The sequence below is a fragment of the Aspergillus flavus genome, chromosome 6 (genome assembly GCF_009017415.1).
Source record: "Aspergillus flavus chromosome 6, complete sequence".
Classification (NCBI taxonomy): domain Eukaryota; kingdom Fungi; phylum Ascomycota; class Eurotiomycetes; order Eurotiales; family Aspergillaceae; genus Aspergillus; species Aspergillus flavus.
Genome location: NC_092410.1, coordinates 2,736,509 through 2,763,811, shown reverse-complemented (window position 1 = coordinate 2,763,811; position 27,303 = coordinate 2,736,509). Strand labels below are relative to the sequence as shown.

The following is a 27,303-nucleotide window of genomic DNA, read 5'->3' as shown; positions in this document are numbered from 1 at the left end:
AATCATATGACTCGAGGCAACGCCAATGGCAGCCGACGATCCCTTTAGCCCTACTTTTCGGTCCGTTATGTGGGGTCGTGACGGTGAGCTGCCAGAGCAGAACACAAATTCGAGGCATATTTAACAACGGCACCGATGAAGATCTTGGTGCCTTCTCATATACAGGCGCTCGGCAATACTGTATATTTGAAATTTCCCTTCGATTTTATTCTTTTTTCATAGAACAACAAAAGATACAGTAGTAGTGGTAGAAGAAAAAAGGGGGAAAGAAGGCAATACACTACAGTCAGCCTCACCTCAATGAAGAAGGTTCGCCATAAAACTAGTAATGCATCAACAGTCCTTGAGACTACGCCCACATGTCCCCCCCGTTCGACGATTTTTTGGCAGAGTTTACTTCAAGCCTGAATGATAGGCCACCTAGTGATCCGGTGCTTGCAGTGCGCATGGATTTTTTGCCTTCTTCCCCATAATAAACATTTGACTGGTTGGACCACGCCCAATGGTGGAGCGAGAATGTTTCGGAATTACGCCAGCCGAGTCCAGAAATGCTTTCCACGTGAGATTCTTACATAGCCTCTCCTGCGGTGTGCTGATCTCCGAGTTTAACACGAAGGGAGATTGTCCTGCTCGTATCTACCTCGAAGGTACTTCACCCAACCAGCGTGTGACGGGCGGACCCACGGGTACCGTTGAGGTACCCTTGCCGTGCCCACCGCCTTCCCCGGGGGGATTGATATGGTAGATTATCGTCTCTTACTCTTTTCTGATTAGATTTTGATCCCTCCATATTCCTCACTGGTTTCGCCGTCTTCACTGGCGCGTGACGGCTCACCGACTCTATATAATCCTCCAGAATCCTCCCACATCCCACCGAATTCGTTTGCTCTTTTGATTCCTAGATATGGGGTGGCGTCATCCCTGCGCAGTCATCGGTTGAGGTCTTATCTCGCGGGTTGTGACCGAACTCCCTGACCTGAGAAAAGGAGGGAGAGTGTCATGTCCTTGAGTTAGATACTATTCTCGTCCTTCAGAAATACTTTATCCACTGCATCGCGGGACTGAAACATTGTACGACATTTGCGACACAGTCTCGGTACCCCTACAGCCGTGCTTTTTTCTGCTTCATCCTGTGAACCTGAAACTGGGATATCCTGGCAGATCAGACTACCAAATCAGTTGCCGGTCCTACTGATAAATTTGACTTATTACAAGCATTAAGACATTTGAGTTGCAGCAATCATGTCCACCACAGAAGCAACGGCTTCCCCCAGTGAACCCCCAGAGGCTGGTTCTCAAAGACCATCCTCAGGTCCCTGGTGGAAAAGAGTATTGAAGCCTTCGTCTGCCAATGATGTGGATTTCAACCAAGACAACGTCAACTATCGCTCCAAGTCAACCTTGGGGATTCTCAGTGACAAAGAAACCGATGAAGTACCTGGTATGTCCTCCAAGCAGCACATCCCGATAGTATGAGAAACCCACTGACAGAGGATCTAGGAACGGTCCTTCTGCTATCATCAAACCGCAATGAGCCATTAGGCTTGAGGCATCAGCCGCAGCGGACATCCCGCTCGTCCCTCCCATCTCCATACCCCCCTTCGCGCTCATCTTCGCGTACCTCGGTAAGAGGTCGGCCGTCGAAGAAGAAAACCGCGGATGGACGGATCGTCTTAGAACCCCAGCCTGAAGATTCGATGAACGACCCGTTAAACTGGCCAGTCTGGCGTCGAGATGCTGCATTGTTGTCGCTGGGCTTTTATTGTCTGATGGGAGGTGGGATGACACCGATTCTAGCCGCTGGTTTCACGCAGGTTGCGGATACCTATGATGTGTCCACTCAACAGGTGGCCTACACCACTGGTCTGTATATGTTGGGCCTCGGAGTGGGGTCCGTCATCATGTCGCCGACCGCGATTCTGTATGGGAAAAGGCCGGTCTACCTTCTCGGCGCTACGCTTTTCGTTATCTCAGGCGTCTGGTGTGCCCTGTCACCTAACTACCCAAGTCTTGTCATTGCCCGCGTTTTCCAAGGCATCGCAGTGAGCCCGGTGGAGTGTCTACCCTCTGCGACCATTGCTGAGATCTACTTCCTACACGAACGGGCCTACCGAGTTGGGATTTATACCCTTCTCCTCTTGGGAGGCAAGAATTTAATCCCTTTGGTGAGTGCTGCCATTATAGGCAACTTGGGTTGGCGTTGGGTGTTCTGGATTGTTTCCATTGTGGTGGGAGCTTGCCTTGTCCTGTTGTTTTTCTTTGTTCCGGAAACATTTTGGGATCGTACTCCGCGGCCCCGCACGCGCAAACGTCCGCATTTGTATAGGAGCGTGTCAGACCTGGTCTCTCATGGCATTCGCGGGCGCCCGACGCATGTACAGCGACTCGAAGATCATGCCCCGGAAGCTGACACCGAATCCGCGCTGCCCAAGAAGTCCAAGAAGGGCCATGTCGGATTCGTAGAGAACCCTGACGCGGAAGGTCACTCTCCTAACGAAAAGGAGGCGGAGGCAGACCATGACCGTGTCTCAATCGCACCGGATGTTCCTGGCGAGGACCATGTACACTTCGCACGCGACGCTGATCCGGAAAAGGCCGACGGGTTTCTCCACCCCCCAGCTCCTGCCGCTTTTGGCTCCGAGCGTGCATCCGATCTGGGAGTTGGCCGCCAGGCCGCCATGTCTCCAGCCCGCAGCGATTCGCTTGATCCCGGCGCACCGATGAATGGATCGATGCATTATACGAATTGGCTTCGGGAGCGACCTCAGATGCCATACCTACACTATCTCCGGGTCTGGAACGGTCGAATATCCCACGACAACTGGATGCGAGTGGCCGTGCGCCCGTTTATCCTATTTGCCTACCCGGCCGTGCTGTGGTCGGCAGTTGTTTATGCACTCTCGGTCGGATGGTTAATTGTCCTGTCCGAGTCCGTCGCAAAAGTCTATGAAACGCGAGACACCTACAATTTCACGGCCTTGCAAGTGGGACTCGTGTACATCTCACCGTTTGTGGGAGGCTTACTGGGGACCGCCGTGGCCGGAAAGGTCTCCGATGTGATAGTCCGATATATGACTCGTCGTAATGGCGGCGTCTACGAACCGGAATTTCGGCTGGTGATGGCGATCCCCATCGCACTTTCGACGACGGCGGGTCTTATGGGATTCGGATGGAGCGCTCAGGAGAAGAATGCGTGGATCGTGCCCACCGTCTTTTTCGGCTTAGTTTCGTTTGGATGCTGCCTGGGTAGCACGACGTCCATCACATTCTGCGTCGACAGTTATCGTCAATATGCTGGCGAAGCATTGGTGACCCTGAACTGGAGCAAGAGTGAGTTCCCTTACTATGATTCCATGCTGTCTCTCCATGGGCACCGTCAACTAATACCCGTTTCCAGATGTATTCCACGGATTGATCTTCTCGTTATTCATTGTCGACTGGCTAAATGCGCAAGGCACTCAGACGGTATACCTGGCCCTGGGTGGAATTCAGCTGGGATTCCTTCTATTTACGATCCCCATGTACATTTATGGCAAGCGGCTTCGGATGTGGACCGTCCGGAAACGCCTGATGGAGCAATGGTAGACACGGTGCTCGCCGGTCGTATTCCTTTCGCCTTTGATGAGTTATGATTGGACATATGTGAGCGTTGAAGTACATATGCATTGTTACGTCCCTGCGTCGTCATGATGTACAATATAGATGGCGAGCTAGTATATATATAGTATAGAGTGATATCAACTTTATCTGTCTGAAACTATCTTAGGCAACTCACATGATTGATAGTGCATTACTTAATGATATCCCAAGGACTTAGCTGGAAAGACGTAATGGAACTGAACCACGGGACACCGCCGCGAATCCCTGGGATTCTAGAACGCTTAGTCAGGGCCCGTGACAGGCGCCCCGCCTGAGGCAGCGATCGAGAGGGACTTGAGCAGAAAACAAGAGCGAAGCCAAGCGAGGGACTAACACGCAACTGATCACAGTTGATAAATCATCGGCAAAAACATCAGCCAGTGAGATTGACAAGCTCGATTGAATTAAATTGAATCGTGCATGCATGACAGGAGTTAATAGTAAAAGGCGCGGAGCTCTCCGATAGAGCGGAAGGGCTAAAGGTGCCAACGCGTCGATCTGGACGTTCAGTGGTGGCATTTTGGACCGAAAACAGGGTGGCCTGGAACTGCAGGCTCCACTCTTACCCTACGCAGCCTAGTGGCTCCTGCAGGTGATCCAGTGAGAATACAAGCTGGGCGGATGTCGTTTCATCATCTTCCTCCACTGAGTCCCCAATCATCATAACCGTGACTACAATTCCGGCTCAGCCATCTGAGATCGCATGGGTCTTGAGGTTTTCCCCCCTTGCCGTGCCAATGGTCGCTAACAGGTACCTCCAATCAGCCGGCGTCGCGGGGAACCAAACCAGCATCATGCCCGGACGGCCATATAATTCGGCATCCCAAAGTGGATGATGTCGTCCTGTTTGGGCCTTGTCATTTGTGCGATCACCCATCGCCACTGACCCAGTAAAACTTTCAATATGAGGCAACATGTTGTCCCTTCTTTTTCGAGTCTTTGTTTCCTTACCGTGGGATTGTACCCTCAAGCCACGACAACTGCTCCATCGGCTGTCCGCCTCTTGGCACATGCCGCGGCCTGCATATTAAACCGGTTTCCTGTCTGGGACATTATTCATAAAACTCATTTTGGACCCCCCGGTTTCAGCCCTTGTTTACTCTTTTTTTTTTTTTCTCTGGTCTTTTCCGCCTTTTCCCCGTAACATCCATAAGAGTCTTCAGATTTGAGGCTCTTCCCTTGCGCCTCACCCAATCCAACCGACAACAGTCTGTCCTAAGAGAAAGGACTGACGATGGAGTGCGACTGAAACCCTTAAACGATTAAATCTCTTTTCGTGCTTTATCCCCTCTCGTTCCAGTCGTTATCTCGTACTCGACAACCATGGAGTCCAACCACAGGAGCGATGATCACAATACCGGTCGCCGAGTTCGTGAGCTCTATCGCTACTTTCAACCAGAACGAGTCCTCAGTGGGAACCGAACCTCCAGCAGCAATAGCTCGCCTTTCTCAGCTTCGGCTCCAATCCAGGATTCGTCCCTCGCTACCCCTCCGTCGCCGTCAATCTCTTCGCAACCACCGTTACTAGGCTCCACCGGCGCAGCATCTACGGTCGTGCCAGAGGAGGCTCTGGTCCTGGGCAATCCTAATACGACGTTGTCATCCTTCGCGCAGCTGGCAGCGTTGCGTCTGGATGTCGAGCGTGTGTTGATAAGGTACGTGGGATCTGTTCCGTTCTTGACTGAACTGCGGTAGTTAATCATTGTGCTATCTAGTGTCTCGGATCGTAACTCACAATTTATCCTAGCACAGTCAACGCGGTCGACCGCTACATCAAATAAGCATGAGATGTCAGGAGATGGGGTCTGGAGTGGTTGTAGCACCATTTCTACCGAGGCATGGAAGATGTGTGCGGTATGTCTCACTTGTCGGGAACACTATATCCACTCACTAATTAGACCTTTTCTCGTGTAGGCTACAGTTGCGCTCGGTCCCTCGAAGAAAGAGGAAGGCCACTGCAAGTTTTTGGTCATCGATGATCTAAGCCAACATGACGAGTACAAGGGCCTTTCCTTTGTGCGTGAGAAACCCAACTTTCGATTCTACGCAGGAACCCCTCTGACAACGGAGACCAATATCAATATCGGCTGCCTCTTCATCCTGGACACTAAACCCCATGATGGGCTGACCGACACCGACAAGCAGACTATGAAAACCGTGAGTATGCTTATCATGGACTATTTGCGAGTAAGCCGTCAAGCTTCTGAGGGGAGACGTGCAGCTCGGCTATCTCGGGGTCTCAGCTGTTTTGTTGAGGGTAGTTCGAGCTTTGTGGATACGTCACATCCTTCGTATGCTGGAAGCTTCGCGGCGGTTCCGGGCACACCCCAATCTTCTTGTCTGAGAGCGAATCACCTCTCAGTCGGTTCGCTCAACAGTTTCGAGCTCCCTTCGCGGCGATCCCAGAGCAGTGATGCCCGTTCAATCAGCTCCATGTCGGAGGGTCGGGGCGATTCCGGCTTGTCGCCACTTCCCGATTGGTGGTCGGGTAATCGGGGGAATCAGCGGCTGGATGAAGTCCATGGTAACTCGTGGGCCTTTAAGCGCGCCGCAAATTTGCTACGCGAGAGTCTTGAGCTCGGCGATGATGGCGGTGTCATTTTCTTGGAGGCAGGCAATACACCAATGCTCGATATCGAGAGCGGCAGCGACTGTTCCACGGAAAACAGCTCGCCGGCTCCCGTATTGGCTATCTCGACAAACGATGAACCATTCGCGCCGGGACCGGGCAGCTCTAATCTCTACCCAGCATCAAATTTCGATAGTAGTTTTCTACATCAGCTGCTCCGGCGCTATTCGAAAGGAAAGCTCTGGTCCTTCCACCGAGATGGTTTAGTCTCTAGCTCCGACGACGAAAAGCCTTCTCGGAGTCGTTCTCGAGCTACCAAGACCTCCGAATTAGGCAGGGGTACGGGAAAGAAGTGGAAGTCCTTGGAAAACTCCATGCTGAACCTTTACTTCCCAAACGCAACCCAGGTTCTCTTCGTGCCTTTGTGGAACGCCGCCAATTCCCAATGGTTCTCTGGCTGCTTTTGTTGGAATACGGTCGAAACCAGAGTTTTCAACTCGTCCGTGGAACTGAGCTCTGTCCTTGGCTTTGGGTCTTCGATCATGGCAGAGTATAGCCGGGTCGAATCGCTTATTTCTGACCGTCAGAAGGGGGACTTTATCGGCAGTATTTCGTAAGTATATCCCTGAAATCTTTAGTCTCGTAGGTCGGCTATTGATCGGTATCTCTTCCACAGGCATGAATTACGCAGTCCCCTGCACGGTATCTTGGCAGCGGCTGAGTTTTTGAGTGGGACGAAACTGGATGACTTTCAGGGTTCGCTCTTGGAAACCATCGATGCATGTGGCCGGACATTACTGGACACGATGAACCAGGTTCTAGACTACAGTAAGATTGTCTCATTGGAGAAGTCATGGCGTCAAATCAAGCGGGACAAAACAGTACCATCCGACTATCGGGCGCTTGATCGGCTATCAGCTCATTTGGACACGTATGTATCAACAGACCTAGCCCTTCTAACAGAGGAAGTGGTAGAAGGCGTGTGTCTGGGACATGCGTACGGTCAGAAGTCCACTATTTCATCTGACCAGCCTGTTGTGGTGTCACCTATGGAGGATCCAGGCGACAAAGGCAGTCTTTCACACCCTCGACCTGAAGTGGATGTCGTCGTGAACATTGCACAAAATGACTGGGTTTATCAGACCCAACCAGGAGCTTTGCGGCGCATTATCATGAATGTGTTTGGCAACGCTATGAAATATACAGATTCAGGTCGGGTGTCAGTGCGACTGGAGGTGACCGAGGCTGAGGGTCGTTGTCGCCGGTCAGGCATGGAGGAGTTAGTGACCCTCGTTGTTTCGGATACCGGAAAAGGCATTTCGGAGGAGTTTTTGCGCGGGCGCCTGTACACTCCGTTCGCACAGGAGGATACGTTGGCCGTGGGAACTGGCTTGGGGCTATCTATCGTCCGGAGTCTTGTGAAATCGCTGAATGGTCGCATCAATGTGAATAGCACGCCTGGTGAGGGGACTACTGTGAAGGTCACTTTGCCTCTCTTGCGACCGGATGTTGAAGATATCGCCGAGGACCCGCTAACCCCGCGGTCACCGTCCGCAAAAGAAAAGGACAGCCCAACCGAAAGTCGCCTCTTACGAGACAACCATGCAGGTCGACGGGTTGCTATCGCCGGCGTGGAGCCAGATGAGATAGCAGGCCATCCTTGGTGGTCTATTATTAGTCGTTACCTGACCGAGTGGTACGGCCTCGAGCTGGTCTCCTGGTCGTCTCAGGGCCCTGTCGACATCGTCCTTTCCGAAGGAGCCACTTCAGCTGCAGATCTGAAGAAGCAGTTTGCAACAAAAGTTCCAGCTCTTCTTCTCCTCTGCGACAAATCCGTCGACCGAGCTACGAAGCTAAAAGAGTGCTCTTCTCTCGCTAGCATAGTCAATATCATCCGTCCGCCATGTGGTCCACACAAACTTGCCAGAAGCATTCGGAAGTGTTTTGATTCACACGCTAACAGCATCCCGACCACGAAGTCCATTGTCCTCCCGGAACGACCCAAGTTCATACCCGATGGCAAAGGCGGCTTCGAGTCCGAGTTCTCCGATGATGTGGCAGATCTAACACCAGACGCCACGAGCAGTTCGGGCGCATCATCGTTACTTGGATCAGCACATTCCCCAACACATAGTGAAATTCCAGAAATCCTTCCGACCATAATGTCTCCTTCTTCTTCAGTCCGGGATCCATCGCCGTCGGAAATCAAGGAGCCGGAATCCAAGCCCCAGCGCCTCGCACGCGTACTTGTCGTGGACGACAACGCTATCAACCTCAATCTCATGCTGACCTTCATGAAGAAACGTAACCTGTCTACGCTGGACTCTGCTGAGAACGGTAAAGTAGCAGTTGATGCCGTTGAAAGGCTTCAACAAGGCTATGACCTGATTTTTATGGGTAAGTTATCTTTGTGATTTCTTACCCGCTAACTAGTCGGGCAATCACGGAAATTCTAACCAAAACGAATAGATATCTCGATGCCAGTCATGAACGGCTTTGAAGCCACGCGGGCCATTCGAGCGATCGAGAAGGAACGCGACTGTTGTACGCCTGCGACGATCATCGCCCTGACTGGGCTCAGCAGCTCGCGCGATGAGTCGGAAGCCCTTACTTCCGGCGTCGATCTTTTCCTCACGAAACCGGTTTCTTTCAAAGAGGTCTCGCGACTCTTGGAAGAATGGGCAGAGAACGGCCTAGGAAACCGGTGTCTGTCATCATGATCCATCTAGATCGGCAATAGACTGCCGGGTTTGGATTGGATTACACTTTGCATTTGTTTTGCATCTATCATAGGCGGCTGGTTGATTTGTTTTTAGCTATTTCATTAGATGTGGATATGTTCTTAGATCTGTCACGAGTGATACCCTTACATGATGATAATACACGAGTCATATGTTCTTGCGCAGCTGTATTGCTTTTAGTAGGCATCTTAAAGCGGTGTCATCTTCTTCATCCTGGCATATGTTTCATTTAGAAATCTAGCTTTGTTTTGTCTGTTTTTTCTACGCCACTCAATCAGGATCCTAGAAGCATAAAGCAAGAAAAATGCATACACTGAGCATCTGCCACCAATAGAGCATTTTCAAGCAATTTAGAGCATAATCCCTCTTCACCTTTACCAATATCTAAGAATCTAGACTATAGAAATTCTCTATATTGAAAAGCATCTAGATTAAATGCCGTGTTCCCTTACAAGAAATCTACTATGCTCACGGCAGTGCTTGATAATCCAAAATTGCAATGAGAAGTTTCAAAATATATATATATATATATTAAGGTATCATTCATAAACCGTAAAAATTAAATAATCTATTCAGGATATCATAGGACATATGCAGATATGCCATGTCATCAGACGAAGGTATCGGAAAGGCAAGTCATGGATATGAATCAAATCTAATAACGCTCAAGAAGCCACGTTCTTCTGGTGGTTTCGTCCATGGCGAGTAAACGTTTACTTTCGATGCGCTTGACGCTGGTGTAATTATTGACGACGGTTTCGCCGATGATGCTCTGCAGAGCGGAGTCTGCCTCCAGGGCGTCTAGACTTTGGGTGAGAGATTTGGGAAGCTCGGTTGTGATGCCTAGGGCTTCGCGCTCGGCTTGGGGTAATTTGGCGGCATCGTCTGTTTTGTTTTGTTAATTCATTTTATCCTGTTCAAGGGGTACTGTAAGATGGGGGTGAACTTACGGATACAATCCTTGACAGTGAGAGGGAGGTTCTCCTTCACGCCTAGGTAACCGGCGGAGAGGAAGGCAGCGATGGCGAAGTACATGTTGGCTAGTCCGTCGAGCGTCTTGATCTCCCAGTGGCCTGGAGAGATCTTGCGGATCGGGGTTTCACGGTTCTGCGTGCCCCATGTGACCCATTCGCTGCCGGCCCAGAGACCTGACTTCACGCGGTCGTAACTCACATCCTGCGACAGGGTGAATGCCGCCAAGGCTGGGTAGTGACGCATAACGCCGGCGAGGAAGGCGTCTTCCTGGGTGGGGGGAGCGATGGAGACATGAGCGTGGGACGCCGAGCCCGCGGCGTGGGGGAGTGGACGGGGGTGGAGCGTAGCGCGGAGGCCGTGCTGCTCGGCCACACAGGTGACGACTTGGCGGGCTTTGATCAGGGTGTCTACCGTGGCGATGGGCGAGCCTGGGGGCAGGATGAACTCAAATTGGCCCGGGGCAGACTCGGCGTGGAATTGCTCCAGATGAATGCCAATAGACGCGAGGGCTTCGACAATCTCCTCCAGCAAGGGGACCATCTTCCGGGTGTCGCTGGTCATTTGGGACCAGGAGTGGTTCCGGACCACGGGAACATAATCGGTCTCGCCCGCGTCGTTCGTGATGGGCTTCAAGAGGATGACTTCGATCTCAAAGCCGCAAGTGACCTCGATACCGTGCTCGCGCAGGTTGTTTGTGACCCGTTGCAAGGTTGTCCTCGGACAACCGGGCAGTGGGGCGCCTTCTTCCGTCTTCCAGTAGGTCATCACGGTGGCACTCTTCGAGTCGATTCCCACATTGCGGCGAAGGCTGGACAAGTCCGGCTCCATGTAGAATTGGCCTGTGACTGACCCTTCCGGCGCAATGCTATCATCTTGCAGCATCAGTTGGGTGCAGAGACAAATGCCCACCCGACGTTGCTTGCGCGCGATCTTGGCGAACTCCGCGACAGGGAACATCCGAACTCGGGTCGTATTGGTGTAGTCAATGAATTGCATCCAGATATACTTGACATCGGGATTACCCCGCATGAATGCATCGAGAGTAGCGGTCGACGAGGCGGACACGGAGTTCGCCGAGACCGGTGCCTCATAAGCGAGCTTCTCGTTCAAGCTGTATGCACGATTGGAGTTGTGGAAGAGGATGTCAGCAGCCGCCTGTTTCGCTTGATCGACAGTAAAATCGCCGTGGTGAACATAATCGACGAAGACCTTTTCCATCACATCGCGGAACTGCTTGTTGGCCAAGTAGAAGGTTTCCGGGAAGAAATGGCCGTCGGTACTCCACAGCAAGCGCGTAGTGGGTACGATGTCTAGACTGTCACGCAGAATGGACTCCTGTGCATCCCGGCTCACCATAGGGAAAACCTCTCCCAGGTCCAGGTAGACATTGGGGTATACACAGGCCAGATATCCGGCTTCCCGTGTGTACGGATACGAAGAATGCAGCAATACGAAATCTACTTCCGGGTACTGAGCGATTAATGACTGCAGGTGAGCCGGGTTGGCGAGCACTAGGTCGATGTCGTTATCGCCCAGTCCGGTGTGCAGCTGCAAAGGTTTGTTGGGGGCCGATGCGGTGGCGGCCTTAGCGGACTGCAGGAGATTGAGCGTCTGACGGACGACCCAGTCATTCAGCCGCTTGTCCTCCACCCGGTACGCAGACCCCTGTCCTTGGCCAACCGTACGCCCGAATGACTCGAGCAGAAGGGTATCGTCGCTGTCCTCGATAGGCTGGACGTTAAGCCCAGTTCGGTAGCAAATCACCGATTTGAACCCCACCACTGCGGGGTCTGCGATCGCCTCGGCGATACGTTGCTTAAAGCCCTCACGGAACTGCTCCCACCGCTCCCGCAGCACCGAGACGTCTCCTTCCTGAGGCCGGGCGTCGTCCCGCATCAGGGTGGAAATTGTTTCAGCGGCCAATATCTCGATCCGCACAATCCGTTTGGTCTGCGATGTGGTGAAGCGGTCATGCCATTCGTAAGATTCAATGTCTTGATCGGTCAGTAGATCGTCGAGAAGCAAAGTATGCGTGCCCTGCAGACACTCGCGAATCAGACCGTCATAGTCGCGCTGTACCCATGCGTCGCGTGCCGCCTTGACATGGTCCCAGTCGGAGGAGGCACAGCGGTAGAGCGCGGCGAGCTGTGTGGCGGCACGGTGTAATGGTAATGTAGAGGTGGCATTGCCCAGGGCGGAACCCTGGGCTTCTGAAGTGATTTGTTCAAAGGGATACTTGGCGTAGTTGCAGGCCTCATCACGCTTCAAGAGGTTATGGGCATGGTTATCAATGAGGGGATGTGTTTGGATCAAGGATTGGAGGGAAGTAAGATCCATGATTGATTAAGGAAAGATTGATTATTATGATTAGGTAGAGTTTAGAGGAAGAGTGTCGTAATTATGAGATAAATGATAGTATGTTCATCACAGAATAGGTTCTGGAAGTTGTATGACAGGTAGAGGAGTGTCGACCCGGACAGAAGACCGAGGAGTATATAAACGACCCGACCCAGGGAGGACCGATAGCAAGAGAAAAGAGAAAATAATCGAACAAAAATAGAAGGACAAAAAAGCAGTAGATGCTTACCCAAATAGGCAGTTCGTCAGCGTCCGAGTGTCGATCAAGTCGTCGAGATGGTCGGACTTGGAACAGGACAGTTAAGGCGCGATGTGACAATATCGGAGATGTTACCTCAAAAGAAAGAATGCTTAGTTCAGCGCCGGAGGGGATAAGAGATCAAGTCCTGGCATGATTGGCAGGGCACTCTTCCTGTCACAGGGAAGGCTAATCATGCCAATCCCAAGGCGGAAGACTCGACGACCGTGAGTTCGTCTGGAATCAATCAATCAATCATTCGAGAGCGAAAGATAGAAAAAGCAGGAGTGGATGAAAAAGAAGATCAAACCAAATCCATCGATGATCACTGGATAGCTCGTGCACTATACTGCATCCGGTAATCTCTACGAGCAGCGGCAACTTCCAAAGCGGTTAAGTGCCGACTTTTTTGCCCAGTTGGATGAAACTAACTAAACTTAGATGCTCCTCGGATCCGCTAGACCCCATCGAGTAATTAGTGCCTCTTCGGAGCTGGACTCCGACAACAAACGGAGTATAAGTAATCGATTATATTATATTCATTTATGCCTGAGGTCCGTGCCTTTTCACTACGATTGATTACCGCATGACATTTCTCGATTAGACTACCTAGAGCAGTTAATCAATTTGTCGAATCAGTCCAAAATGGACACCTAACCTGCATTGTACGCATAAGACCCTCTGTTATGCCTACTAATACTGTCCCTCGATCGTAAGAGTTCCCGTCTTTGTCACCAGATACTCATTCACGGCAACCTCCTTCCCACTTTCCTTACCATACCCGGACTCCTTGATGCCTCCAAATGGAGACTCCGCGGCTGAGGAGTTACCCGTGTTCATGCCAATCATGCCAGCATCCAAGTTCTCTAGTAACCTCCACATGCGATCAATATTCTTGGTGAACGCGTAACTGGCCAGTCCCATGCTAGTGTCATTGGCCAGCTGCACTGCCTCTTCCTCCGTTTCAAATTTATAGAGGGCAGCGATAGGCGCAAAGGTCTCCTCCCGGGACACCAACATGTCCTTGGTCATGCCCGTCAGGATCGTGGGCTCAAAGAAATACCCCTTGGTATCCGTGACCTTATTCCCTCCCAGAATCACGTCGGCTCCAAGTCGACGGGCATCTTCGACCTGGCTGAGTGCCTTGTCAATGCTCCGAGGAGTGGTCACGGGGCCCATCGTCGTGCCCTCTTTGGCACCATGACCCACGACCAACTTCTGCGTACGCTCCTTGAGTAACTGTGCAAAGCGATCATAGATGCCCGCCTGGACATACACCCGGTTGGCTGTGATGCACGCCTGTCCAGCATGCCGCCACTTCAACGCCATGAGCTGATCCAGCGCCTGATCCAGATTAGCATCATCAAACACCAGGAACGGACAGTTCCCGCCCAGCTCCAACGTCAACTTCTTCAGTCCATGCGCACAGTGCGAAGCAATCAATTTCCCGACCCGCGTAGAGCCTGTGAAAGTTACCTTCTTCACCAACGGATGCTTACACAACGCCTCACTCAACGACGGCGTATTCTCCAGATCCGTCGTCAGCACATTAAACACGCCCGCCGGGAAACCCGCTTTCTGCGCTAGATGCGCCAACACCAGCGCTGTCAGCGGTGTCTCGGGGCTCGGCTTCACGATCATGGTACAACCCGCGGCGAACGCCGCGCCCGCCTTGCGCAGGACCATCGCGATGGGAAAGTTCCAGGGCACTAAGGCGGCCGCCACGCCAATGGGTTGCTTGACCGTGAAGACCCGGCGGTTTGGCGCCGAGGGCACGCTGATGCTGCCGTGGATGCGCTCAGCTTCGCCGGCGAACCACCAGGTGAAACCGGTCGCGTAGTCGATTTCTCCGTAGGACTCGGCCAGCGGCTTACCCGTCTCGTGTGTGAGGATCTTGGCGAGGTCGGGCTTGGCTTCCCGGATGAGCGTATCCCATTTAAGGAGCCATTGTGCTCGCTGGCGGGGGTTACTTTTCTTGTATTGCTCGAACGCGGCGTGCGCGGTTTCCACAGCTGATGGAACGTCCTCGGCACTATTGGTCGGACAGCTGGCCCAAGGAATGTCGGTTCCGGGATCTTCACATTATCGAGGTTAGTAGCCGGCGTATCTACGTAGGCCTGTTACCTGGTACTGTACCAACGACCTCAAAGCGTTTCCCACTCTTCGCCTGGACCCAGCTGTTGCCGACGAAGGAGTCAAAGTGGAGCAGACTTGGGTCGTTCAGCTATTAACCGTGCATTAATTGGGGTTGTTATCCGATCGCGATGAAAGGACACATACCTCGAACGGTAGTTTATACTCTGTCGCCATGATGAACTACTACTATGTCTGTACGGTTGACCCTGTGGATTCCGTCGCTACAGAGAAATAAATACCGGGAGGAAGAGAAAGGGGGAGATCAAAATTTATAGGCATCTGGGATGCTCTTTCAACCCCGCAGCGCAACCCCTCTTTGGATTTTCTTACCCTCGGCAATGGTAGTGAAAACTTGTCACAGGATATATCAAAGTCCCCGCCCATTGCTTTCGAATTAAATCATATCCACCCCACAAAAAAAAAGCGAATGTGTCGTGTTTCCATGTCTATAAATTATCCATTGAAAAGAACGAGAGACAGAGGCTCTGAGGCTTAGATAGGGAGAAGACATGAAGGCATAAAGACATCTATGCAGGTATCACGTTTCCTCCATAGTACGATGAATTAACCATCACCATACTACCTCTGGCCAGGTACATTGATATTTGTTACAATAAATGCATTAATAAGCTGAATCCTGTGTTAATAGCCAATTAAGTATGGCCTTGGCAAGGCAGTGGAAAATCTTACATTAGCATATATGCAAAAATAAACATCAATATACGCGGCCAGAGGGAGTATGGTGTAAGGCACACGCGGTGACCTTAGGCTATTCAGTGCGCTACTTAGTAGGTTCTAGGGTCTGCGGGATCTCCGGATATATGTATCCCCCAAACTCACGTTATATCCCATCACCACTCTCTTGCCCCTGTTTTATTTCCAAGCAAAAAGCGGGAACATGGATCAATAAACAATAACTTCTTATTAGCAAGTATTATTAAGAAATTCTCTCAGGTATTTGGAGGCATCCCCTACCTACGCATCTAGCAGATATAGACGGTAGATCTTACATGCACGGGGCTATTAATAGAAGCTAAAGTAAGAAAATTCCAGAAGCTCCCGCCTAACAACTGTATGTGATGCATAAGATGTAGTTCTCAAGGTAGGGACAACTCAGTATGTTGCCTCGGTCTTTGTCGATGGCGGAGACTACCGGAGTATGAAACTTTTCCATAAGAACGCTGGGAAAAAAACCTTCCATAAGGATGCTGAAATATTACCAGAACTTCTAGCAGCCTTCAGTAGTCATACTTTATAAACTGGAAGATTGGAGGGATTTCCACCGAGCTCGCAAGGGGGTGACAATTGGAAGAACATATAGATCATAATACCTTTCCGTAAATATATGTAGATCTACAGAACTATCGGATCGACACAATAGACCAGTTCCCACGGCACGACCATGGTGGACAATGTCGATATCTCGCAGGTGAGCCTTGGTCGGTTGCGTAGTCAACTTGCAATCATCCCGCAGCATCCTGTACTTTTCCGCGGAACTGTGCGGTCGAATCTTGATCCTTTTGGCGATTACGATGACGCCGTGCTTGCGGGCGCGCTACAAGCCGTGGGATGGCACCAGAATGAGGACAGCGCCTCAGAGCCCACTTCTTCCACACTCCGAGCATCCTCAACTGAGTCAGCCCGCGAATCTCTAATCAAAGGAGACACCGATATGGAACACGACTGCCTCCTCACGGAGGAAACCACAGAAAGAGGTCTGGACCAGCCGGTTGCCGACTGTGGAGAGAATCTCTCTCATGGACAACAGCAGCTCCTTTGTCTCGCTCGAGCCATCATCCGACGACCGAAGATCCTTGTCATGGATGAAGCGACATCATCCGTTGATAACCCAACTGACGATTTGATCCAGCGAAGCTTACGCTCGGCCCTTGGTCAATCTCAGCCCACCTTCCTCGTCATTGCCCACCGGTTGAAGACCATTGCCGATTCCGATCTGGTGCTTGTCATGGATGACGGGATGATTGTAGAGTCCGGCAGTCCAAAGGAGCTACTCCACTGTGATCAGTCATGTTTCCGGAGCATGGTCTACCAGGATCCGGAGGGGGAGATGTTAGAAAATATTATCTTGAATGGGGTCGAATGATCTCACTTTCTTGGTTTAGAGTGCTCCGGTAGGTAAGATAGAGGATTTATTGGATAATAGATTTATAACCAAGGCGCAACGAGACATGTATATTAGGTCAGTAATATAATCAATAGAAGAGGGTCTGTCTGAGAGCACATACAGCTGTACCTAGAGCTCCTTGTAACCAGTAAACTGCAAAGCCAAGGGCCCTTCGTCCCCAGTTAGTGACGTAGTAAAATGTGATATAGTTATCGACATTCACCGGCTTCGGCCGGATCAATTAGCCAACTGCATGACAAAAGTATAGGACTTCTGGGTGCACTTCTGTCTTCTAAGCCCTCAAATGCGCTCCCTAACAAACGCATGAGGCAAAGATTGCTCATTCATTATGGCATGGAACTAGTATGTATGGTCGAGGATAATGCACTATGGTCATTTAGTAGCCCTGGATTTAAGTAGTGGGCTTGGGGGACTTCAGCATAAGATCTTTTGTCAGCCCAACTAACTATTATCCCTGTGTAATCTCTTTCTGAGCGCGTTAAGTGGTCCTATCTACAAAGTTGGGTACCTTCCTACCCGTTGCACTGCGAACGAACCCATCTAAACCAGTGACGAACTTCAACTGGAAAAGACTTTCGTTGAAATCAAATACCATAAAGAAGTGCTTGACTTCTTTAATCAAATCTTCTTCGCTCAGTAAAGCCCCATCCGACGCTGTGCTTCGTAACAGACGGACTTCCAAGCATTTGTCCAATCCCTCCGGCTTGGTCCAAAGGATGACTTGCCACTGAAGGATGCCCCAACTGGCTTGTCGCATGAGCGCTTGAACTGTCTCAAACTCAAAGTACTCCCCGTACCAGTCGAAGCTGATCCGTTTGTCACGCCCATAGATACGGACAATCCGGTAGTGCTCAGCCTCCTCTGCGGGCAACCTTGCCCGAACTTCCGCAGGAAGTGGATGAAGAGATGCGACATCCCCACAGACATAGCGTACTAGAGGATTCCGCAGCCGCTGCAAAGAAGTTTGCAGAAGTGTTCCTTTCTCGCCGTCTGGAACACCCGCTATACACCCATCATGACAATTACTCTTCACTTCTGAACCTTGGTACGATAGAGGCAGGACCTCGAGAAGCATCGCTCGAGTGTCGTAGATAAAGTCAGCAGATGGCGACTCGGGATTATAGCCGGTCAGCAAAGGGTTAGATACAGCCCATGGGCCAGCCTCTGCGCTCCCAATCATCGAGCAGATGGTGACACCCCCAAGCACCGATGTAATAAATTTTCTTTGTGCGGGCGTCATAGGCTCGGATGTATATATCATCTTCCGTATTTGGAGAGAGGCTCTCTGGTTGACAGGCAGCGTGTCGAGATATCGGACTAACTGGACTAATTGCCCTGCATCGCCAGCCACCACATTGACACGATACTGATTCAGTGCGTCAACTAGCGCTTCCATTTCCATTTCTGCTCCAGCGCATAAAACAGAGGCTCCCGCAGACTCGAGAAGCTCTGTCGTGAGATCAAGAGCTCTGTGAAAATCGTTAGCCACAAGCCGCTACCAGCGTCGTAGTGCATTGACCTGCCGGTAGAAATGGCCGGAGACATGCATGGTTAAGACCCAGTCACCTGGCTCAATAATTTGACAGGCCCGGATTAAGGATCCTATCGCTGCTCTTTGATGACGATTCTCCAAAGAGTCTGTGGCAAACACCATCGGAGCACCCCCAGATCCACCCCCAGTCGTGCTAATATAGGTGCTTTGTCGATAACCATTTTGGGGGCTGGTATCCACGGTAAGTCGAGCAATGTGCTTGTATCTTTTTGGAAGAAGTGGTGAGTCACTCTCAAATTGAATCACAGGTCGAGCTATCTTACAGTTTGGCCTTCTCTGTGGGTGGAAAGGAATGAAGGTGAATATCCTCGGCGTAATCATTGGAATTCGCAAGGATGTCAGATAATCTTTCGCGTGTAGGAGCCCATTGGGTATCAGAGTAAAATGGATGGACCTTGGCCACGGTAAGGATCTGAGACAGGGGGTAATATTTCGCCATCTTGTCCTTATACTAGCCTGCAAGTATTCCGTTCAGTGTTTTTGTATGCGGTGGATCCGGTGTTATATGTACCATAGCTTCGTACCGTGACATTTGTCAATATGGGGAGCGGTTCACCGCTTGTTTTCAGCTTTTCGGCTGCATGACACAATAAACCATAGAGAATCGTACATCTGGCAGGGGGATCCATCCCAGTTTGATGCATCGAGCCTTCGTACATCACTCCATCACAGCGATACGTGTTACTATAGGGTCGTGCGACAGTCTCCCCTTGCATGTCAACACTCTCAGCCTTGGATTTCGCCGTCTGCCGCAAATATAGTATGTTTTAATAAAATCGATCAGGTTTGTTTATCCAGATCGTTGTGGGATCACGTGGCCGCTTGGCGACTCTTAACAGATCACATCCTGGTTTTCTAACTGAGCACTATCAAAGGCTATGCCTGAGCTTCTACGCCAAATAAAGGGCACATAAGGGGGGTGACGAACGATCCAGAGGATGGAACGAAACAGACAAACGGATAATTCATTATTCGAATGGGTTCAACTGCCTCGGTTCTCACCCTCAAGGACCCGAAGTCTATGCACTAAGTGGAGACCGTATCCAAGATTGCATGATCCTTCCTGTGGGTCGATCTCTGTAAGTGTACTGCCAATTAGGATTTCCTACTGGGGGAAGCAAGGCCCGACGCTCAGAAACAATACTCTAGTCAAATTACCCTTGTCATTGACTCCATCCGTGGAATCTTCGATTGACGAATTAGGGCATCGGCTACCAGGCCGCCATCTTGTCATATAATGAAGGCTCCATATGAGAATCCAACAATGAAGCTAAACACAGCTATTTACAACTTATTGGCTGCACCCCCAAGCCTGGCTGACTCGCTTCTCAATGCGTTCGCCGCTAGCACCGACCGTTCGGCCAAGGGGCTCGATGTAGTCTAGACACCGGCAATCTAGACTGCATGTCAAATGTATAATATCCCATAGGCCTCTCTCGCTTACCCCATCAATATTTCATTTCACGCCACCGCTACAGTTTTGTCTACCGCCCAGCCGTGCGCTGGTGCCGTCATAATGGCTCCTACTTTGTCCTCCGCAAACCTCATCCTTGCGTTTTTTGCCCTCCTAACTTCTTCTCGGGCGGCGCCATCTCCCTCTGTGCCTGCTGAAACTGCAGTTCCCTCTTCCAAGACCGCTGCAGGAGCTCCCCTGTTCCATAGCGAGACACTTCAGTTGACGGATGGCGTGCTCACCAAGCTCAACCTCCAGAATAACACAAGCCTCTTTGCTTTTGGTAGCAATTCTAGCTCATCCAAATTGAGCTTGGGCGACAGCGGCGCCTGTAAGGTCTTTCCCGGTGACTCGGAGTGGCCATCCACTTCCACCTGGTCACTCTTCGACCGGCTTCTCGGCGGTGCTTTGATTGAGACGGTTCCTTTGGCATCATCCTGTTTTTCATCATGGCCAGAATACGACAGCGCCCAGTGCAACCTTGTCTCGAATAACTGGACTGATTCCAACCTCCAGTGCGTCCCTGTATGATATGTAGATTAATCTTCCTCTACTGACTAATCTAATAGTGCCGCTGACCCGGCCTCAATTATGTGGCCGTTGTATGAGGGTCGGACGTGTCTACCCACTGATGACACATCCGGTACCTGCACCGTGGGCGGCTACAGCAAATATGCCGTCAATGTAAGCTCGGTCGCTCAAATCCAGCTGGCTGTTAATTTTGCTCGTAACACTGGCATCCGCCTGGTTGTCAAGAACACTGGCCATGACTTCAACGGCAAGTCTACCGGTGCCGGAGCTCTCGGCATTTGGACCCATAACCTCAAGGATATTCAGTATCTTGAGAATTATCAAGGTCAGGGATACAGTGGTCCGGCCGTGAAGATGGGTGCCGGTGTCCAGGCCACTGAGATTTATGCAAAGGCTAAGGAGCTGGGTTTCACTGCAGTCGGTGGTGAAGGCAAGACTGTCGGCGTCGCGGGCGGTTACGTCCTTGGTGGTGGTCACTCGCCCATGTCGAGTATCTACGGCTTAGCTGCAGACCAAGTGCTCGCTCTGGAGCTTGTCCTCGCAAATGGACGCTTTGTGACCGTAACGGAAGAAACCGATCCGGATCTCTTCTGGGCTCTCCGTGGTGGCGGTGGCAGTACGTGGTGATTCCCAATCTTTCATTGCGCTCTAAGCTAATCAAAGTACTACTCAGACACCTACGGTATTGTCACCTCGATCATTTCTCGTGTGCACCCCAAGGTTGGCGTGACAACATCAACCTTCAGTTTCTCCACCGGCGGCAACGTCACCGTCGACACCTTCTGGGCCGGTGTCCGCGCCTACTTGGATCGGTTCGCAATTAACGCTGACGCCGGCACCTACGCCTACTTCTGGGTGATGTCCACCGGAACCAACTCATTTTCGTTTCTCATGAACCCCTACTTCGCCGTCAACCACACCGTTTCTGAGTTCAATGCTTTGATGAAGCCATGGTTCGACGAGCTCAACCATTTGGGCATCCCATATACTCCCGACACGAAGTACCATGACAACTTCTACGACGCCTGGGACGCTGTTTTTCCTCTTGAGACTGTCGCCTCCTCGACGATGGTGACCGGTTCACGTCTGTTCCCCCGTGCCAATTGGGAAGATGCCAGTCTTCTTAACGAGACTTTCAACGCCCTAAAGACTACCGTCACTGCCGGATACCCGCTCCTCGCCTTCAACATGAAGGCTGAACTGCCAGAGGGTTACCCGGAGAGCTCAGCTAACCCAGCCTTCCGCCAGACGCTCATGCACGCCATTACCTCGGCGAGCTGGACTGCTAACTCCACGAACACCCAGATCCTCAACCAGATGGAGCATTTCGCCAATAACGTCCTTGGGATCTGGCGCAAGACCTGCCCTGAGGCGGGTGCTTACATGTCGGAAGCGAACATTCTGGAGCCAAACTTCCAACAGTCGTTCTACGGCTCGAATTATGAACGCCTGTACCAACTCAAGCAAAAGTATGATCCCTCGGGATTATTCTATGCCCCTACCGGAGTTGGTAGTGAGGACTGGACGGTGAAAAGCCAAGATGGTCTTCCCGACCAGAACGGCCGGTTGTGCCGTGTCTGATTGGCTCATTTGTCATCATACATGTAAATCTTCAAGCGTTCATACCATGTACAGTAGTGAACGTTACATCTTACACCCAATATCATACATATGTACATACTCAATCGGTTTAGAGTAAAAAGGCAGTTCAAAAATATACCCTCGATTCAAGCCTTGCCAACCTCTCCGCTCTAGTCATCTTCCCACTGTCTAATTCTAAATTCGATTCCCTTCCCCCTATCTCAGGTCCATTCCGATCCTCAACCAACAACCCCTTCTCGTTGTCTTGCCCAAAGTTAGCAGAGGAGCATCCCCCATCATCAACGTCTATCCCCCAAGCCCCTTTCTTAACCCCCCACCATCTCTCTAATTCTCCTCCAGCCCTCAGTGGCAACGCCTGCCACTCCGCCATACTTTCCATTCGACTTCCCCTCGACGAAGCCACCACATCCACAGGAACAGCAAGACTACCTTCCTGTATTTGGGATTGCCTCTGTGGTTGCACAGTACTTCCCGCCCGTATCTGGGAATATACCGAGAACAAAGCTGCTTCTGTCGCTGCGAGACGATGTTCAATATGGGTGATGTACCCTTGCGGGAGACCTCTAGTACTCATTAGTATGTAGAATAGCACATCTATTAGATACGTGATGTATATATACGAACCGTTTTCCACTCTCGGGGTATATACATTTGCTTTGAGATAATGGAGTGGTGGCACATTGTGTGCAGATCGGACTTAATCATTAGTTCTAATTTGGGAACGTGGTGAGTGATTGCGCATACAGGAGTCGGTCACACTGAAGTAGTAAGTCAGTTAATGCGTCGATAAATTCTCAGAGGAATGCTATCTCGATCGACATCGGATACTGACTTTGCATTTCTTCTGTCGACATGGTTCGCAGGAGATGGGGTTTTGGGGATGAGCGGTCGCCATGATGTCTGTAGTCATTTTTGTTGGGTGATTATCTTATTTACTCTGCGGGTATCATAATATGGATTCTGGTGGATATTAGTACTATAAGATGGCGAGTTGGAGACTTTAGGTTGGAGGCAACGTCAAATGTATGCCGCACGAAGAAAGTCCGGTCGCGTGTGATTGGACAATCTCGTAATTTGCCTGAGGCGATTTGTGCCTGAGGCATGACTGTGCATGCCTTGCATGATCGAGAGGTTGACAACCTATAGTAGATAATAGATTTGCTAGTTTAAGTCTCTTTTTCTAGTTTTTATTCAGCTAGATCTTCTTCTTTTTCACTTGTCCTCTTTTTTCCTCTTTTTTAAATTGAGTTACGGTTTTTTTGATTCGCTGGATTAAGTGATCTTCTCCACGTGCTTGCGTAGGGTGGAAAATATATTTCCGGGGGAACTTGCTTTCAAGTTACCCCCTTCATTCCCCCAGACGATCGTCGCCCTCAAAGACAAGCTCAACGAGCCTCTGTGTATCATGCGAGTGGAACGAAGAACATACCCACACACTCTTTACGGGGACATGCACTTGGCTTGAAACGCTGTACGCCAAGGGGTGATTATCATGCTGCACTTGGCAACCTGTCTCCACCCCCACACAACTCTATCAAGCTCTTCCGGCTACTATCACTTCCCAATCCAATAAGAATCTTGTCCCCCATCGCTGAATCATGGACTCACCGCACCATGATTATATCACTTCTCCCGCCAAACGGCACAAATCGAATCCGCCGCGAGAAATTGGTGTGATGAGGAAATCTTTCGTTGACAATGGCTCCGCCACGTTCCTCGGCAGCTCAAGCGGCATTCATTTCATCCGCACTGTCTACAACTCATTTGCCCGTCGCTCAGCGCACCTGAGCCAGTCTAAGAATACACAGGAGAATCTAGTTCCCGGTGAAGATGACCAATTGCTCCAGAGCCCAGGATATGATGCGCAGGCAGTGAAGAAAGAGCTGTGGGCGCCGCAGGAGCTGGACCACCGGTCCTGGACAGCTTCATTTGAACAGCTTGTGCAATGGACGAGAAGCTACTTTGAATGTTGGCATCCGATGTTTCCGTTCCTCTCTGGCCCAAAGTTCCTTGAGCTGCTTGAGCAGATTAGCCAGGGCGGGTTGGACGGCGTAAAGACAACGGACGTGATTCTCATCCGGTCCATTGTGTCTATTTCTCTGATGGATGGTCGTCAGGTGACTGCTACGAGGAGTACGCCTGTGCCCGCAAAGCTGGTCTTTCGCACAGTTGATCAGGCAATGGAAAGCCTGCACACGCTTTTCTGCGACCCGCCTACAATATCCATCCTCCAGGCGGCTTTTAGCGTGGCATTGTTCCTCGCTTCGCTGCTGCGATTGAATGCCGCCTCGCGAATCGGTGGCGTGATAACGCGCACCGCGTTCCATCTCGGTCTACATCGATGTCCGGCGCGATTCGCCTGTTTTAGTCCAGAAGAAGCTGCAGTCCGACAGCGATTATTCTGGTCGATCTACTGCCTAGAAAGATACCTCTCCCAGTCCCTAGGTATTCCACTGAGTATCCGAGATGACGACATCGACGTGTGTTATCCAGGAATAGAAAGACACGGTGAAGGGGTATACGGTAAGTAGCAAGTTTTCCGCCTGATTTACAGCACTCACATCTAAAGTTCTAGATCCAAACCTCCGCTTACTCACTTATCTGGCCAAATTCGCCCGCGTAAGAGGCTTAGTCCTCGAACTCCGCAATAAGTCCATCCTCCACAGCCAAGAAACCTCCAACACCGCAACTCAGGTGAACGGGGAGCTCGCCCACTGGTGGAACGAAGTCTACGATGATGTTTACCCCGTGGAAGAGGACCCAGGACTGACACCACTTCATCGTCTCCTGCTAATCGTCTTCCGCCATGAGTCTATCATCTCGATGAACAGGCCACTCCTGGCGGCCGAGCAATCGTCGCCAGAGTACAAGACGGCATTGCAGGTGTGTATTGAGTCGTCTAGGTCACTGATCACTGCGCTCAGAGGGTATGTCCTGCCCGGCGGTCAGGGAACCGTGCCGCTGGTATGGCCATCATTCACATGGGCCGTCTGGATGAGCTGTTTGATCCTAGTATATGCAGCATGGGAAGGGGATTTTCCCGTGCTATCCGCTTCACGGTAAGAGCGAGATATTTCTGAGCCATAAGAAGCAGGCCTAACAACATTGCATTAGATACGCCAAAACTGGCCTGTCCATCCTCCAAAACTTATCTCTGAGAGGAAATACCTGGCCGCAGACCTGCATCGAAGCCATCCGCGATCTAGAATCTGCTCTATCCAACCCACCGCCAACGCCCCCAATCGACAACCGACCAGCAAGCCCAGGGCCTGCAGAAGATAGAGCCCCGGATTACCCCACTAACATTGTCGAGGACCCCAGGCCAGCTCCGCAATATCACCCTTCGGTTGTATTTGGAGACTCGTCGATCAATAATTTTCCTCTTACGTACCCCTTTCCAGACCCCGGAGATTTTGAATCCGGGTGGAATGACCTGTGGACCGTGGCGGATGGGCCCTGGTTAATCGAAGAGAACTTCGATCAGAATTTCGGGTTTCACATTTAGCCATACGTTCACATAATAAGTTACACCTGCGCGTAAATACCAACGGGAACAACATCGGCAGTCAGTTCCCCCAACTTTCCCCGCGATAGACGTACTTTGGAGTAGTCCGTACGAGCGGGAAAGGAAATCCGGAGAGTGGCAGGATAGACGAGGCAGCGTGGCGATCCGGACATGTCCACCTCCGGGCTCAGTATACCGGACAGAACAAGTCCGGCGGGGTTGACAAACTCCGTCGCCTCGCAAAGGATTTTCCAAACATAAATACGAATGAAAGCATACAGAAAGAACTAAAATCCAAGGCAAATTTATCCGAATATCTCACAGACAACATCCTTGTATCACAATTTGGATCATACACTCTGCACCATGAAGACCTACAACATCGCTTCGATCCCCGCGGACGGCATCGGCCCCGAGGTCATCTCGGCCGGAGTTACTGTTCTCAACGCCTTGGCCGAGAAGCTTAACACTTTCAAGCTTGACTTCACCCACTACGACTGGAGCTCGGAGACATACAAAACTACGGGGAAATATATTCCCGACGGAGGACTGGAAGACCTGAAGCGCCATGATGCGATTTTGTTTGGAGCTGTCGGAGCACCTGGTAAGTACTCAGAGATACACCGCCGCCGTGTCCGGGATCGACCTAGCCCGCATATGCAATACGACATTGTGCAGCTAGTATGCCACGATGATTATTAATGTAAATACCTGCAGATGTGCCCGATCACATTTCCCTCTGGGGTCTCCGTCTTTCGATCTGCCAACCGCTGCAGCAATATGCAAACGTCCGACCTACGCGCGTCCTCCGGGGCACACAATCACCGCTTCGGAACTGCCCCCCCGGCAAGTTGGACTGGGTGATTGTTCGTGAGAATAGTGAGGGCGAGTATGCCGGACAGGGGGGTCGATCCCACCGCGGCTTCCCCTGGGAAGTAGCCACTGAGACCGCGATTTTTAGCCGGCACGGCGTCGAGCGAATCATGCGGTTCGCTTTCGAGACGGCGGCTAAACGGCCACGGAAGCTACTGACCGTGGTCACTAAGAGCAATGCCCAGCGCAACGGTATGGTCCTTTGGGATGAGGTTGCGACCGAAGTGGGGAAAGAGTTCCCAGAAGTGCAGGTGGACAAGATGTTGGTGGACGCGATGACTACAAGGATGGTGTTGAAGCCCGAGACGCTGGATACGATTGTTGCCAGTAATTTGGTACGTTTGACTTTCCCTTTTTTTTTTTCTCGCCTTTTCCTTGTTCCTTTTATCCAATCCTTTCGCGTTTCTTGCCCTACCCGGGATTTTCGGGGGAGGGTTGTGGGCATTGATAAAGCTTTTCTGGACGCTTGGCTTTGAGGGGGCCGGATTGATATTACCTTATTAAATTATGGTTCTGGGTCATGGGCTGATGCTGATCAATCGGGATCCCTAGCATGCGGACATTCTCTCCGACCTCGCAGCTGCTCTCGCCGGTTCGATAGGAATCGCACCGACCTCCAACTTGGACCCCACCCGACAGCATCCTAGCATGTTTGAGCCGATTCACGGCTCAGCATTCGATATCACCGGGAAAGGCATTGCTAATCCCGTGGCCACCTTCTGGACCGCGGCCGAGATGTTAGCGTGGTTGGGCGAGGAGACGGCGGCTCAGAAGCTAATGGAGTGTGTGGAGAACGTGTGTGAGAGGGGAATCTTGACCGCAGACCTGGGAGGTAAGGCCACGACCAAGGAAGTCACCGAGGCCATGGTGGGGGAGATCCAGCGACTGTAAGACATGGTACACTAAGTTAAAACGCACATTGTGTTAAGGTTTTTTTTTATTGTTTATAGAATCTAAATTTTTAAGTTTTTCTTTTTTTTATTTT

At 51.1% G+C, this 27,303-nt stretch overlaps 10 protein-coding genes across 10 annotated transcripts; 6 read left to right on the top strand and 4 right to left on the bottom strand.

Moving 5' to 3' along the window:
- Positions 1-553: 553 nt before the first annotated feature.
- F9C07_1799678 (MFS transporter) lies at positions 554-3,955 on the top strand. Its single transcript, XM_041293732.2, has 3 exons — positions 554-1,441; positions 1,501-3,330; positions 3,398-3,955. Exons 1-3 carry the CDS (start codon positions 1,243-1,245, stop codon positions 3,583-3,585), a joined length of 2,217 nt encoding a protein of 738 aa, XP_041148921.1. The 5' UTR covers positions 554-1,242; the 3' UTR covers positions 3,586-3,955.
- A 1,007-nt stretch (positions 3,956-4,962) lies between these two features.
- Positions 4,963-8,928, top strand: F9C07_11928 (putative sensor histidine kinase/response regulator; the record flags this gene model as incomplete). Its single annotated transcript, XM_071507731.1, has 5 exons — positions 4,963-5,294; positions 5,355-5,506; positions 5,561-6,821; positions 6,885-8,605; positions 8,678-8,928. The coding sequence occupies 5 exons, from the start codon at positions 4,963-4,965 to the stop codon at positions 8,926-8,928; spliced, it is 3,717 nt and encodes a 1,238-aa protein (XP_071367910.1).
- Positions 8,929-9,604: 676 nt separating this feature from the next.
- On the bottom strand, positions 9,605-12,261 carry F9C07_11929 (extracellular developmental signal biosynthesis protein FluG; the record flags this gene model as incomplete). Its single annotated transcript, XM_041293727.1, has 2 exons — positions 9,605-9,834; positions 9,900-12,261. 2 exons carry the CDS (start codon positions 12,259-12,261, stop codon positions 9,605-9,607), a joined length of 2,592 nt encoding a protein of 863 aa, XP_041148923.1.
- Positions 12,262-12,803: 542 nt separating this feature from the next.
- F9C07_2286471 (putative succinate-semialdehyde dehydrogenase) lies at positions 12,804-14,929 on the bottom strand. The gene is made up of 4 exons (XM_041293728.2): positions 14,801-14,929; positions 14,657-14,744; positions 13,179-14,595; positions 12,804-13,125 (listed from the first exon to the last, which is right to left on the bottom strand). The coding sequence occupies exons 1-3, from the start codon at positions 14,828-14,830 to the stop codon at positions 13,214-13,216; spliced, it is 1,500 nt and encodes a 499-aa protein (XP_041148924.1). The 5' UTR covers positions 14,831-14,929; the 3' UTR covers positions 12,804-13,125; positions 13,179-13,213.
- Positions 14,930-16,058: 1,129 nt separating this feature from the next.
- On the top strand, positions 16,059-16,760 carry F9C07_11931 (putative multidrug resistance-associated protein 2, 6, ABC-transporter; the record flags this gene model as incomplete). The annotated part of the gene is made up of 1 exon (XM_041286780.1): positions 16,059-16,760. The coding sequence occupies one exon, from the start codon at positions 16,059-16,061 to the stop codon at positions 16,758-16,760; it is 702 nt and encodes a 233-aa protein (XP_041148925.1).
- Positions 16,761-17,029: 269 nt separating this feature from the next.
- Positions 17,030-19,070, bottom strand: F9C07_1799237 (uncharacterized protein). Its single transcript, XM_071508392.1, has 4 exons — positions 18,866-19,070; positions 18,618-18,810; positions 18,326-18,559; positions 17,030-18,271 (listed from the first exon to the last, which is right to left on the bottom strand). Exons 2-4 carry the CDS (start codon positions 18,791-18,793, stop codon positions 17,281-17,283), a joined length of 1,401 nt encoding a protein of 466 aa, XP_071367909.1. The 5' UTR covers positions 18,794-18,810; positions 18,866-19,070; the 3' UTR covers positions 17,030-17,280.
- An 800-nt stretch (positions 19,071-19,870) lies between these two features.
- F9C07_11933 (uncharacterized protein) lies at positions 19,871-21,919 on the top strand (the record flags this gene model as incomplete). The annotated part of the gene is made up of 3 exons (XM_041293733.1): positions 19,871-20,322; positions 20,377-20,954; positions 21,012-21,919. The coding sequence occupies 3 exons, from the start codon at positions 19,871-19,873 to the stop codon at positions 21,917-21,919; spliced, it is 1,938 nt and encodes a 645-aa protein (XP_041148927.1).
- A 63-nt stretch (positions 21,920-21,982) lies between these two features.
- F9C07_1799233 (Zn(II)2Cys6 transcription factor) lies at positions 21,983-23,357 on the bottom strand. The gene is made up of 4 exons (XM_071508391.1): positions 22,773-23,357; positions 22,685-22,698; positions 22,565-22,636; positions 21,983-22,503 (listed from the first exon to the last, which is right to left on the bottom strand). The coding sequence occupies exons 1-4, from the start codon at positions 22,848-22,850 to the stop codon at positions 22,047-22,049; spliced, it is 621 nt and encodes a 206-aa protein (XP_071367908.1). The 5' UTR covers positions 22,851-23,357; the 3' UTR covers positions 21,983-22,046.
- Positions 22,969-27,300, top strand: F9C07_2286466 (Zn(II)2Cys6 transcription factor). Its single transcript, XM_041293734.2, has 4 exons — positions 22,969-24,463; positions 24,516-24,999; positions 25,055-26,653; positions 26,871-27,300. Exons 1-3 carry the CDS (start codon positions 23,539-23,541, stop codon positions 25,443-25,445), a joined length of 1,800 nt encoding a protein of 599 aa, XP_041148928.1. The 5' UTR covers positions 22,969-23,538; the 3' UTR covers positions 25,446-26,653; positions 26,871-27,300.
- Positions 25,812-27,209, top strand: F9C07_11935 (isocitrate/isopropylmalate dehydrogenase; the record flags this gene model as incomplete). Its single annotated transcript, XM_041293735.1, has 3 exons — positions 25,812-26,049; positions 26,163-26,653; positions 26,871-27,209. 3 exons carry the CDS (start codon positions 25,812-25,814, stop codon positions 27,207-27,209), a joined length of 1,068 nt encoding a protein of 355 aa, XP_041148929.1.
- Positions 27,301-27,303: the final 3 nt, after the last annotated feature.